Raw genomic sequence first — 13,482 nt, 5'->3', positions numbered from 1 at the left:
TTCCCTGTGTCCCTACATCCCATGTACCATTAATACAACTCCTGTCCCAACCATGACACCCTTCACACTTCCCTTCCCTTCCCTTCCCTTCCCTTCTCCTCCCCTCATCTCTCCTCCCTCCCCTCTTCCCTCTGCTGCGTTCAAGATCCCTCGCCTCTGCAACTGCCTCCGTCTTACCGACACTCATCATCTGTCCGCTCCTTCCTTCCCTCTCCTCTCTCTCTCTCCCTCCAGGCATCATGTCTACCCCCGTCTCCCCGTCCCCCTCCCTCTCCCCGCTGACGCTGGCCTCCCCCGGCTCGGCCCCCTCCCCCGGCGCCTCCCCCCTGCCCTCGCCCCTCTCCCCTCCACCCAGGGTGCCGGTGTTCCAGAGGAAGGGAGCGCTCAAACACAAGAGGATCGTCGAGGTGAAGGACCATCAGTTCACGGCCCGCTTCTTCAAACAGCCCACCTTCTGCAGCCACTGCACGGACTTCATCTGGTAACACACACACATACACACACACACACACACACACGGATGCACATATACACAGAAACCACTCCAGCAGTTCATAAGCCGCCTCCTCAGGCGTCCCACTACTTCAGCACGGCTCTGACTTTCTCTGCTCTTTTTCTGTCTCACCAGTTCCGGCTCGCCTGCTGGAAAAAAAAAAACAGCCTACACTCTGTAGCCACACTGCCCTCAACTGATAATATAACCTCACCTCCACATAGCAGCCCACACTATAGAGGAGTTACTTTACTAACTACTTTACTTCATGTGCTTATGTACACACACACACACACACACACACACATACATACATACCACATGCATGTATAAGCATTTAAAGACATACAAAAGACATACAAGATATACAGTCATTATTGCACACAATTACACACACACACACACACACACTCTCACATAAAGCCATATGTATGCACAAGCACACACCAGTAAATAGAGACAACCATATGTGAAGTTACTGTCTAGCGAAGCCATAGCAAAGTGTGTACACGTGTTTAAGTGTGTGTGTCTGTGTGGTTGTGTGTGTGTGTGTGTATGTGTGTGTGTGTTCGAACATATGGTGGGGTGTATGTTGGATGCAGGGCGGTGAATGTGCCAGCAGCCTCTGGGTAGTTTTCAGGACATTTCTCCAACAGGCTGCTGCCTTGGCCTCGCTGCAGCACTTAGTTCAGGCTGAAAACTCTTTTCCCTCACGCAGGACGTTGGAGCAGTTGGCTCTCAGCCTGGGTGCTGCGAGCCTCCGGGGGGATTGTGAGATTAATTAAAGAATGTGAAAAAGATATTTCTAATATACAAATGTATGTTATCATGTTTATTAATTCTGGTTGTAAAAAACTTCTGCTCCTCTTTTGAAATAATGAGTATTTGTACCTTCTAGGGTTCCTTCAATAATTAATTGAGTGAAATAGTCTGAAAAAGGATCACAGTCGCTGTTCAGCCTTGTGTGTCTGCAGAAGAATTTGGGAGTCAGTATTCCACTGTTTTTAAGGGTCACAACAAGTCAAACACATTGAGGATCACTGGATAAGACTGATCAATGGTATGCTGGAAACAGATTACAAAGCCAATTACAAAGGCAAGGCCCCTGGGGCAAATACTTTATTCATTTATTTTTTGGAGAATATTTTGAATGTAATTTCTAGTTTATCAAATGCTACAGAGTCAAGAATGTTTTTAGATAATTTCTGTTTTTACAGATTTATTCTTATGTTTCTTTTTTTGCAAGTTACTGTTCCGACTGTAAGTGTTGGAGAGTGCATCATTAAAACGCAATTACCCCCTATACTGAATTCCCTATGATATTTGGCTGGCTTGTTTCCTTCTTCAGCCAGCAAGCAGCGCTGTCGATCCTCTCCAGATTCATACCTGGTTCTCTGATGCCCTCTGCTGGCCGATGAGCAGAACTGGCCTCAGACTGACTACTGAATGCACTCGATGCTGCAGATAGAGGCGGCCTTTGAATACAGATCGAGGATCAGATTACCCTCTGCAACCCCATCTTTGATTATTACCCAGCCAGATGGTGAACTGATTGCAGATCAGTGATTATGGTCAGTTTCCTATGAACCCCTGGGCCTCTCCAGTGTGATTGTGGAGGAGCTCTCTGCGGCGTCTTCTTCATCTGCCTTTCTAACCTCCTAATCAAAACCTGATTCACAGCAGGCAAGCCGCTGAGTGGACTCTTTAGCCAATCAATGGCTTTAATTATTCAATTAAAGCTCTAAGGAGACACTGGAAACTAGCCGACACCGCAGTTCTGGAAAAGGGAGAATTCTGTGTGTGTGTGTGTGTGTGTGTGTATGTGTGTGCGTGTCAATGTGTGTGTACATGTGTGTGACAATAGCAAAAATAATTGACACTGCTCTACTTGACCTGGTCAGCAGTGCGGTTTGGGGATGATAGACATCGGACATAATTACTTTGTTTATTACAGTAGAAGATGTCAAGTTGGAAATCACTTACACAGCCGCTGGTGTGTTTTCGATGACACAGACACTGCGCTCAAATTGTGCCCGCATGTCTCTTCGGTATTAATACAGCATGGAATAATGCAACAGCAGTAACCCTGTCTTGGCAGCATTATCTATTTTCTCTTGGCTGGGAAACAGTAGTCTCTGATGCAACATATTTCACCTTAAAGTGGAGTATAGGGGAATTTCTGTGTCTTAATCCATGCACTTTTCTCGCTCAGGGGCATCGGCAAACAGGGATTCCAATGTCAAGGTAGAGATAAACCTCATCTTAAAGTCTTGACGCTCAGTATTTAATCTTCTCTATTTATTTTCTCTGTGTGACCTAACTCGTTTCTGATTACATATTTTCTGCGTTTTTCTCTAGTGTGCAGTTTTGTGGTCCACAAACGATGTCACGAGTTTGTGACCTTCACTTGTCCCGGCTCTATGACGGGTCCCAGACCAGATGTGAGTAGATGTGTCAGCCCATCCATCACCATCCTTTCACTCACTCATTTACGTTCCTCTTTTCCTTTTTTTTTTTTTATCCAGATTTTTCCTCTCATGATCACATTTACCCATGCCTCCGTTTCCAGTCACACATGCGTATGACTCATCCCTCAATCCATACATCCTTCTCACCACACAGGCCTGTCCCATCTGTGACGTCTGCACTCATGTCATGTCTTGTCGTCCCACAAGGCCTTGGAAGAGGCAGGGAGCTGGAGATAGGGAGAGGGAGAGATACAGGTGAAGGGTGGGGGCGGGGGTGATAAGCAGGAGAATCGGAGGTGGAGAGAGCGCAACAGACGGCTCAGTCTTCCTCTGTGTGGCATTTTAGGGATTTCAGGGAGATTTGTCTTTTTTTTCCCCACATTTTTTTCCCCCTGCCAGCTAAATAAACTGCATCAGAAATTAGGTCAAGGGGAACATGTGTGTGTGAGGGTGTGTGTCTGTTTGTGTGTATGTGTGTGTGTGCTTGTGTGTGCATGTGTGTTTGAGTGAGGAGGAATGATTGAGAGTGAGAGAGAGAGAGAGAGAGAGAGAGCAAGGAAAGGAGAGACTTACAGAGACACAGAAAGAAGAGAAAGAGGGTGGTGGCGTTCATAAAGAGATGAGGGAGAGAAAACGAAGACATTTTGGGAGGGGGTGTAGAAACTGATGAGCTGAAGCGCAGATAAAAATGATTCATCCCTCCCTGCACAGTATACACACACACACACACACACACACACACACACAAACACAGCCTTGCCTGAGTGCAGTCTCATTTATATGTCCTCTCCCAGTGGAAAAATCTAATTGGTTTGTCCGTGAATACTCCACTCAACATTTCTCTAATAATCATACTGTGTATGTATGTGTGCAGATGTGTGTGTGTGTGTGTGTGTGTGTGTGTGTGTCCACAGATGGCACTCTCCTCGATGGTCTCTGTAACCGGTGTATATGTCTATGCAAGTTCTCCAGCTTCATGCAGAGTTTCCCATGAAAGTTTCTATTGTATTTCAGGACCTGAAGAGCAAACACTTGTTTAAGGTCCACACCTACTCCAGTCCCACCTTCTGCGACCAATGTGGCTCGCTACTCTACGGCCTCATACACCAGGGCATGAAATGCAGCTGTGAGTTACTAGGAAGTGTGTGTGTGCGCATGTGCAAGCATTTTTGTCATTCTTATCATGGAAGTTTGTATTTTGTGTATTGATTTTTTTCTATGATTTGTATCTGTTTGGGCATTTGTGTACATGTGCGTATGCGTCTGTGTGTTCATGCATGTGTGCTGATGTGTGTGTGTGTGTGTGTATCGGTGTATTGTGAGGTTGCGACATGAATGTCCATCGGCGGTGTGAGACCAGTGTTCCCAGTCTCTGTGGCCAGGACCATACAGAGAAGAGAGGGAGGATCCACCTGACCGTCAGAGGAGAGAAGGAGGAGATCTTTGTCACAGGTGAGAGAGTGGACGACCTGCTGGATTATGGGAAGCGTAGTTTGAAAACAAAAGTAATGAGGGTTTGCTCTCTCTCTTCCTCTCTCCCTTTCTCTCACTCTTTCTGCTTGTTTCTCTCCAGTGCGGGAGGCTCGTAACCTGATTCCCATGGATCCTAATGGCTTGTCAGACCCCTATGTTAAGCTGAAATTGATTCCGGACCCCAAGAGCCACAGCAAACAGAAGACCAAGACCATCCGCTCCACACTCAACCCTGTGTGGAATGAGAGCTTCACCTTGTGAGTCCATGTGTACTTACATGCTGGGTGGAAAATTTACAAAAATGTCCCTTAGTATTAACAAAATGCCCCAGAAATTGGGATTGCAGGGTCCAAAATGACCCTGAAAGATCAAAAACACAAGACAGAAAAGAAAGTTTTCAGTCTCTGAATTTATGAGGCTTATTGTATATCAACGGTGTTAAAAAATTCACATTCATCTCAATGTTTGCATTTTTTTATATTGAGTAGAATCAAGATGTTAGGAAATTGCCCAGGAAATCTGGAAGATTACTCCAAAATCGCATGAGTACAAAAAAATAGGAAAACAATAATTTCCCATCCTGTTGTGGTTGTGTGTATGTGTGTGTGTGGTTATGTTGCTTACATAGCAAGCTAACTGTCTACATAGCAAGCTAATCTCTATGAAAAATAGAGATTCAGTTAAAAGCTCAGCAGGCTAAAGCAGTTTGTGTTCATCTCTCCAGCTCGGTGCGCGGTCACCAGTGGGACAGGCGTCTGTCTGTGGAGGTGTGGGACTGGGACCGCACATCTAGGAATGACTTCATGGGAGCGATGTCGTTTGGAGTGAGTGAGATCTTTAGACGCTCTGTCAGCGGCTGGTTCAAACTGCTGGCCCAAGATGAGGGAGAGTATTACAACATCCCCGTGCCTGACCCAGACCTGGAGGTAGGTAACACACTGGGAAATATGGACAACAAAGTCTGCAGTGCCTGTATGGTCCACTTGGAGAAAAAAATAGCAAAAGAAAGGGATATTTCTACCAGGATTTATTGGGAGAGTGGGTCAGCCTTTTTATTTTTACTATGCTAATGGCCATTTATCCTTAGGCCCTGCCACAGCCTTTATCACCTTATGATTTCCTTCTTAATAAACAACAGATGACGCCACTCAAACTGGGTCAAGATCTTGAACTGTCCCCTTGCTTGCAATTTCATCTGAGAAAAAAACACTGAAGATTTATGCCTGGTATTGTAGTTAAATAATTAGGTAATAAATTATGTCGTGTCCCTTCCATTGCCAGTTACAGCCTCACTCCACCAGGGTGCAGGATTGGTCTGCCAGACTGTGATATAAAACTGGGGGGGGTAGAAAGTGGATTGGTCTAGCATTCATGCTGTCTGTGTGTGTGTGTGTGTATGTGTGTGTGCTGGACTGCATCCAACCATTACTTTCTTAATCCTCCCACTGCTTTTCTCCAGGAGCCCCAGCCAGACGCCACATCGCCCTCTCTGCCCCTGGCAGCACCTGCCCCGGCGCCCGAGCCGTTCCCCATGCCCATCTCCCCCATCCCCATTCCTTCCTGTCCACCTGTCCACACCCCAGGTCCTGCCAAGGTCAAGGTGTCCATCCACGACTTCAACTTCCTCATGGTGCTGGGCAAAGGCAGCTTTGGCAAGGTAAATGCAGCGAGACAGCGAGACATCAAGACAAAATGTCATCTTTCCCACACACACAGTCGGCACCAGTGATGCAGTAGCGGGCTGTAAATGATGTCAAAGCAGCCGTTCATGCTGAATACAACAAAGATTATTTCAGGCTTTAAATCATTTCTACTATCGATGGACTTGACCTTCAAGTGGCATTTCATACCGTGGCTGCTGTGACTAGGACATAACAAGGCAGAATTTATTTCAAAAATCTCCACTCTTACTAACATGGTCATTGTCTCTCCTTTCACTCCCAAATGACTCATTTGACCCTTGGCGCCTTTGTCTTGTTAGCAGCGGTGAGCCCGGGACGGCCGGTACCCTACATGCCACACAGGCACACAGTCCTCCTGGAGCTGTTCATTTTAAGGGAGCCTCTGCTCTCTATTTTCTCTTTAATTCCCCAGTAGACGAGCCATAATGAAGAGAGTGGAGTTTTGAGTCCTTCCTCCTCCTCTGAAATCCCTCTGTGCTGTTTCATAACTGTCAGAGGAGAGTCTACAGAGGACGGGAGAAATAGACTCTGCTTACGTAAGAAGGGAGAGAAACGACCCAAGAAAGGAGAGAGAGACCCCGGGGCTGCCGATGGAGGGAGGGCGAGAGAGAGAGAGAGAGAGAGAGAGACAGAGAGAGAAAGAGGGAGCAGAGAGGGATTACTGTACTGCAGCTAGTGACAAAATGACCAAAAGGAAATAGGGAACAAGGGGGGGGGGGGGAGAGAAAAGAGGCGTGTGACTGTGTTCCGGAGCTCTGTAATACCTTGAATGGTGATGATTCCCATTTGTATGTCAGTCAGACAGAGAGAGAGAGAGAGAGAGACAGAGGGGAAGAGCAAGAGACACAATCACACAGAGGACGGCAGGATTTCTCACAGTGACTGACAGTTCATCAATAGCACCTGCTGACTATACACACACACACACACACACATATACACACACACACACCGCTTTCTTCCTGAGCAACTTTGTGTAGTCAGATTGATTTTTGAAAAATGAGACCATCTAATACCCTATACTGTACACCAGTATTTGAAAGTCAAATGAGATCCTTGGTTCCCACTGGCCAGTGAGTGTTACAACATCGCACTGTAGGCAGTTGGCTAGATTATTTTAAACAGTGTTGTCGTCAGCACTTTCCAGTCCAGTTGACCACAGCTTTCCCTTGCACCACCGAAACTCGGGTCATGCGGTTCCCAACCCAGAAAAATGATGGCATCGTTAGCTTTCAGAGCAGCCCGCTAGCACCTAAGTTTACAGGAGCGTGATGTCACCGCTGCTGGAAAATAGCTGCCGAATGTGTTTTTAATGTCTGATGAAAACTTTGAGATTAACGTGTCTCGCAACATTCAAGTGTCTAGCAGCTTTAATCAAATGCTGTTTAATTCTTTCAAATTGTATCCGTTTCAACACATTACTTGGCCGTGTCTGAGTAAATGTGCTCAATAGTAATTGTGCTCAACCATCTGTCCAAATAATGTGATAGTCTTTCTCTCTTTCCCTCTTAATCCTTCTCATGCCAGACAGCTGGTCTAGTGTTGTATGTGTAAATAAACATTTTCCTGGCTGCAGTTTAAAGAAGTAGCTTAATCAGAATTATTGGGACACTCTCTCTCTCTCTCTCTCTCTCTCTCTCTCTCTCTCTCTCTCTCTCTCTCTCTCTCTCTCTCTCCCTCTCTCTCTCTCTCTCTGTCTGGACAGGTACTGCTGGCAGAGGAGCGAGGGAGTGAGCGTCTGTTTGCGGTGAAGGTGTTGAAGAAAGACGTGCTGTTCCAGGACGAAGACACCGAGAGCGCCATGGTGGAGAGGAGGGTTCTGGGACTCGCCTCTCGCCCGCACTTCCTCACATCACTCTACAGCGCCTTCCAGACTGAGGTGCGTGTGTGTGTGTGTGTGTGTGTCAGGAGATATGGGGTCCCAAATTAACCGCATAATTTTCATTAAATTGTCCATAAACCCACCTGACATTTTGACTGCATAGTCCTCCCAGGAGTTGTAAAGGTCTAGGTTGGGCAAGAATTTCAATTAATAAATGAAATAATTAGCTTGCTTTCCTGGTCCTGGAGGAGGGGTTTTAACAGCAACAGACTGCTTTTTAATTTGGACTAGAGGTGATTATGTACTACGTGTATGTGTGTGTGTGTGTGTGTGTGTGTGTGTGGGTGCTGTTTAGTGTCCAGTAGTGTTAGGTTCTGAGTTTGTGGACAGTAATTTGTTTGTAAGGTTTCACTTTAAGGTCAAAACATTTAAATTTAACTCCCAGGTTTTCCTCAAGGACCCAATGTGTGTGTGTGTGTGTGTGTGTGTGTGTGTTTGTGTGTGTATTCATGTGTCTCTGTGTGTCTGTGTTGTTTCTGCAGGACCGTCTGTATTACGTGATGGAATATGTCAATGGAGGAGACCTGATGTTTCACATCCAGATAGTGGGAAAGTTCAAAGAGCCTCATGCAGCGTATGTATTCAGCTCTTTTCTTTACCTTTTATCTTAATCACAATCTTCATCTGCTCAGAGCCTCGTTTCCTCCCTTTCTCCTTTCCTCTCTTCCTTACATACACACTCATCTCTTTGCTTTGTTCATTCCACTTGGTGACTCATAAAAAAGCCATCAACTCAAGTACCAGCCCTCTTCCCTTTTCTCCCTCTGTCTCCTGCCACTACCCCCACCTCTTCATCTATAATTTCCCTCCCTCTGGCTGTTCATCTAATCAATAATCTTTGATCAATCATCTAAAACTAATTCTTCCTCTGCTCCTCATTTCCAGCTCTCTTTCTTCATCTTGCTGCCTTTCATCTATTTGGTTACTCTCCCTTTCATCACCCTCTCAAGCTCCATTCCCTCTTTCCTCTCTTCTTGTCATCATCCTCCTTTGAATTAGTCGAAAACCCTAGCCAATTTTCTGAAAGATAAAGCAACCAGTAGTGACTGTTCTCAATCTTCCGCTCTCCCCCTCTTCCCCCCTCTCTCTCTCTCTCTCTCTGCCTCCCTCCCTGCCTTTCTCCCAGGTTTTACGCAGCAGAGATAGCGGTCGGCCTCTTCTTCCTCCACAACAAAGGCATCATCTACAGGTAGAGAAATGGCCCGCTCATTTAACACGGGCCGGGTTTGACACTATCATTGTTCTGCAGTACGGCACACGCACAACACAGATTTATCATGTCTTTTGTAGCTAATGACTGTTGTAAAGCTGTTATCTATCAAAATGATTCATAACTTTGGGATTTGTCTTTCGCGCGCCCTCCCTCGCTCTTTCTCTCTCAGGGATCTAAAGCTGGATAACGTGCTGCTTGACAGTGAAGGCCACATAAAGATAGCAGACTTTGGGATGTGCAGGGAGGGCATGTTCGAGGGCGACACCACCCGCACCTTCTGTGGCACCCCTGACTACATCGCCCCCGAGGTACACGGCTCCCGCCCTTACATCACGATCCCGTCTGTCTCCTACACGCTCCTCACATCCCTCATTTCTCCCCTCGTTTCACCTCGATCTTACCCTGTTAGTTGGGTTGACCTGTTTTCCGGTGCTGTGAGACGGCGAGTCGCTTCGCTGCAGCTCCTCTCATCTCATCTCTCTTCTGTGACCTTGTCAGCATTTTTGAATAATTAACTTCACATGATTCAATTAGCAGCGGTGTGTGTCTGTGCGCATGCGAACGTTGCCTAGCAGTCGTCATTGTCCCGCAGAGACCTTGCGTCTCCAATTTTTTCCTTTTTTTTTTACTGTGATTGACATATATAACTTTAACAGTTGAGAGTCTTCCTCATATGTAGAAGATGATTTATTACCCTGTGAATTAACCAAACTATTGAAAATATATTATAAATTGTCAAAAGGATGTCATGAATGTCAGTGAAAAATCAGCTGTTTTGAATTCCTGATATCCAGTTTGGATATGGTTTTGCGTAAGACCCTGATGATATGCAAATGATCATTATTGTACGCTGTATAATGTGTACTGTACAAATTGTTTGAAGTGTGTGTGTGCATGTGTGTGTGTGTGATATGTGAGTATTATCATAAACAAATTAATTTTGGGAAGGAGGGAAAGAGTTATCCATGTGTGCTTGAACTTGTTTGCGTTTGCATCTGGACTTGTAATGGACAGATAGAGACAAAGAGTGTGAAAGAGAGAAAGAGAGGTCACACTCTGTGATATTGTAAACCTTGCTATGGAGCCCCTGGGTATTGACTCTCTTATGTAAATATCCATTGATTCTCCTGCATCTGCCATTTTGGAAGAGATACAATATATTTCCCCAGGGGCAGGGAATTGTTCCCTTGTGCTTTCCCCCTGTACAGACGCAGTAAACACACGTACACACACGCCCACACGCTGATACACACAGGCGGACGAACACAAACACACCAATACACAATCATGTGCTCATTATTTCAGGGCTCATTCCTACACTTACCCTCCCTAATGCCGTACATTCCCGTTTCCCCTCTCCCTCTCCCGTCTCTCTGCATGCTTCCCACTCCTGCTGCCTCTGATAGCTGCTTATCATCCCAGTAGAGAAGCGGTACACTGATAGGACTCTGCTCTTTCTCAATCGCTCCCTTTCTCCTCTTTCCTCCCCTATCTCTGCACTGCCATTCTTCCCCTTTCTCTCCTCTCTCTTTCTCTCCCTCCTTTCTGCAGATTGTGGCATATCAGCCTTATAGTAAAGCAGTGGACTGGTGGTCTTATGGGGTGCTGATGTACGAAATGCTGGCAGGACAGGTATCATTCAGTTCGATCATAATTATAGAACCCATGTGCCCAAGTTAAGCCTCCGGTACCCTGTCCTTGACTATCACTTCAAAAGACTTTCAAAAGAACTTTAATTTCAGTATATTCTGTTTCAATTTGCATGCAAATCTATATGCTGCCTCTCTCTCTCTCTCTCTCTCTCTCTCTCTTCTCTCTCTCTCTCTCTGTCTATCCTCCAGCCACCGTTTGATGGTATTGATGAGGAGGAGTTGTTCCAGTCCATCATGGAGCAGAGCGTCTCCTATCCGAAAAGTCTCTCTCGTGAGGCCGTCGCCATCTGCAAGGGAGTAAGTCACTATTTTTTCCTTACTCATACTGTATATCGTACAAAAAAAACGCATTGAAATATTACAGCAAAGCTTACCATGCACACTGCTGGCTGATTGCACATAAACATAAATCATATAGCTGTCTACCATGATCGATATTTTTTCCTTCTCTTTTTCACTTGTTTCCTCTCTGTTCTCTCTCCAGCTCCTGACGAAGCACCCGGCCAAGCGTCTGGGTGGAGGGGAGGAGGCGGAGAGAGAGATCAGGGAGCATCCTTTCTTCCGCTGGATCGACTGGGACCGTCTGGAGAGACTGGAGATCCAGCCGCCCTTCAAACCTAGAACTGTCAGTCAAACAGATGCATCACAGACTCCTCTTTCTGTCTTTCGTTCTCCCCTCTCACCTCTCTCTCTGTCTGTTTCTCTCTGCCTCTCTCTCTCTCTCTCTCTCTCTCTCTCTCTCTCTCTCTCTGGGGACCCTTTTGGGGGAATTGGAGCTGTCAGTTTCTCCCATCTCTCTGCGTTCTCCCTCACTCCCACGCCTTTTCCCTCGTTTCCATGCGCGCGCGCTCTCTCAGACATCCCGTCCCCGTAGCGTTGGCCATTTCACCGTTTCAGCTCATCTCGCTCAGTGCTCTGTTTTAAAACCGTTTCCCACTCTCTGTCCTTCATTTCTGTTCATTTCTGTGCCAACTGTCCCTCCCTCTCTCCCTTTCCCCTCTCTTTTCTCTCTTTCATCATCTCTGTTGATTCCTAGAGATTGGGCTTTGCGTGCTTTCCAACAGACAGCCCAGCTATAACAGACAGGACCTCCTGACCTCGGGGTCCTGCCTTCTCCTCCCATATGTAAATGTATGCCATCATTAGCCTGTCACACGCCAGTCTGCGGCCAAGCTGGCCAATCGTGAGGCGTGCCTTGAGCGGGCTGAATATGCTCAGGGGTTAGAGGCCAGGCCCATTAGCCAAATGAGATTCATATCAGCCAGCAGAGCGGCTGTCACACGCCGTTAAGGAGCAGGGAAGAGACGTGACCGGCTTTCTACCTAGGTGTAGCAGAGAGCTGTGAGGAGAGAATGGGAGGATGTGGGTGAGAGCGGGAGATACAGAGGTGACTGGCCCTTATGATTGGAGTCTTCTCATGTCTTTTCTTTCTCTAGCACAGCGGTATTCAGCCGTTTCAGCCAGGTTTTCATTCCAACCAAAGACTACAGCAGGTGATTTCACTGATTAGCACACCTTCAACCAGAGAGGAGGCACTAATCAGCGAAATCATCTGCTGGAGTCTTTGGTTGGAATGAAAACCTGGAATTAAAAAACACTTGGTCCTCCTTAGCACACGGTTGAATGCCCCTGCTGTAGGAGAATGATGGGAATAACTATCACATGTATACAGTTTGTGTTATCCACACACATGTAAATATACATTTACACGTGTTCACTATGTGTGTGTGCCTTCTCTTCGTCTTCGTCAGGGTGGGAAAAAAGGGGAGAACTTTGACAAGTTCTTCACAGCGGCTCCTTCAGCGCTCACTCCCTCTGACCCGGACATACTGGCGGCCATCGACCAGGACGACTTCCAGGGCTTCTCCTTCATCAACCCGGACTTCGCACCTTCGCCCCTCACCGCTGTTTGAAGATGGCTGCACCCCCCCCCCCCCCAACCCAAACCCAACCCTAGACTCCTCTGTCGTCCCCCCAATAGTAGTTTTATAACAGAGAATTTTAACATTGGAGAACTTACATATTAACAGTATTAAAGAAACCTCTCATAACCAAATGCTGACGTTTACATGAAAATGCCAAGACACCTTTATATTCATTCATTCATTCATTCACTTTAATGTGTTGCAACTTGATTCAGCTATGTTAAAACAATGCAAACAATACCAATTTATGATAGATTGCCATCTTAGAGTTTTTTGTAAGACATCCCTAAACTTGATATAAAAGAGTACTCTCATATGAAGCTGATGAAGTGAATAGATACTCTCAAAATCTCCATGCATGCAATATGTTTTTAGAATAAATTGCTTGCACAGACTAGTTTTATATAGTTCCAGATTATCCCATAAAGATGCACCTAGAGCTGTGTGTGTAAATTCCCAAGCCATGTATTTAAAACCTTTACCATTACTTTAAATAGTATTACCTCGTGTTGTGGGATGCCGTATTTTACCAAACAGTGACTACGCCGCTGTTTTCTCCACCAGTTTTTCCAATTCAGATTGATCTTTTCTCATACAGCGGTGGTATACAGACCACGTAGTAGGCAGAATAAATCCATAACTATTTACTCATCTTGCCATTCTCCGCCATGACTAAAAATGTTTCTTAACAGTT

The 13,482-nt window shown here is 46.0% G+C and overlaps 1 protein-coding gene across 5 annotated transcripts; it reads left to right on the top strand.

Moving 5' to 3' along the window:
- The first annotated feature begins 239 nt into the window (after positions 1 to 239).
- Positions 240 to 12,776, top strand: prkcg (protein kinase C, gamma). 5 transcript variants are annotated; one of them, XM_071905044.2, is made up of 16 exons: positions 240 to 481; positions 2,706 to 2,737; positions 2,852 to 2,934; positions 3,976 to 4,087; positions 4,285 to 4,413; positions 4,535 to 4,691; positions 5,159 to 5,360; positions 5,894 to 6,091; positions 7,822 to 7,995; positions 8,481 to 8,572; positions 9,125 to 9,187; positions 9,381 to 9,519; positions 10,763 to 10,843; positions 11,053 to 11,160; positions 11,348 to 11,488; positions 12,615 to 12,776. In XM_071905044.2, the coding sequence occupies exons 1-16, from the start codon at positions 240 to 242 to the stop codon at positions 12,774 to 12,776; spliced, it is 2,115 nt and encodes a 704-aa protein (XP_071761145.1). The 5 variants fall into 5 exon arrangements, with proteins under 5 accessions (XP_071761145.1, XP_071761149.1, XP_071761146.1 ...); XM_071905048.2 differs by having other exon boundaries at positions 5,159 to 5,400; positions 6,018 to 6,091; XM_071905045.2 differs by having other exon boundaries at positions 5,159 to 5,472; positions 6,018 to 6,091.
- Positions 12,777 to 13,482: the final 706 nt, after the last annotated feature.

Source organism: Centroberyx gerrardi, chromosome 12 (genome assembly GCF_048128805.1).
Source record: "Centroberyx gerrardi isolate f3 chromosome 12, fCenGer3.hap1.cur.20231027, whole genome shotgun sequence".
NCBI lineage: Eukaryota > Metazoa > Chordata > Actinopteri > Beryciformes > Berycidae > Centroberyx > Centroberyx gerrardi.
The sequence above is the reverse complement of the archived record's forward strand: the minus strand, read 5'-3'. Positions and strand labels throughout refer to the sequence as shown.

Bases quoted from the DNA above. Each gene is read 5' to 3' on its own strand.
- prkcg (XM_071905044.2), top strand. From the start codon at position 240: ATGTCTACCCCCGTCTCCCCGTCCCCCTCCCTCTCCCCGCTGACGCTG. The intron at 8,573-9,124 runs GTATGTATTCAG...CCTTTCTCCCAG, and splicing joins TTCAAAGAGCCTCATGCAGC to GTTTTACGCAGCAGAGATAG. The intron at 10,844-11,052 runs GTATCATTCAGT...TCTATCCTCCAG, and splicing joins ACGAAATGCTGGCAGGACAG to CCACCGTTTGATGGTATTGA.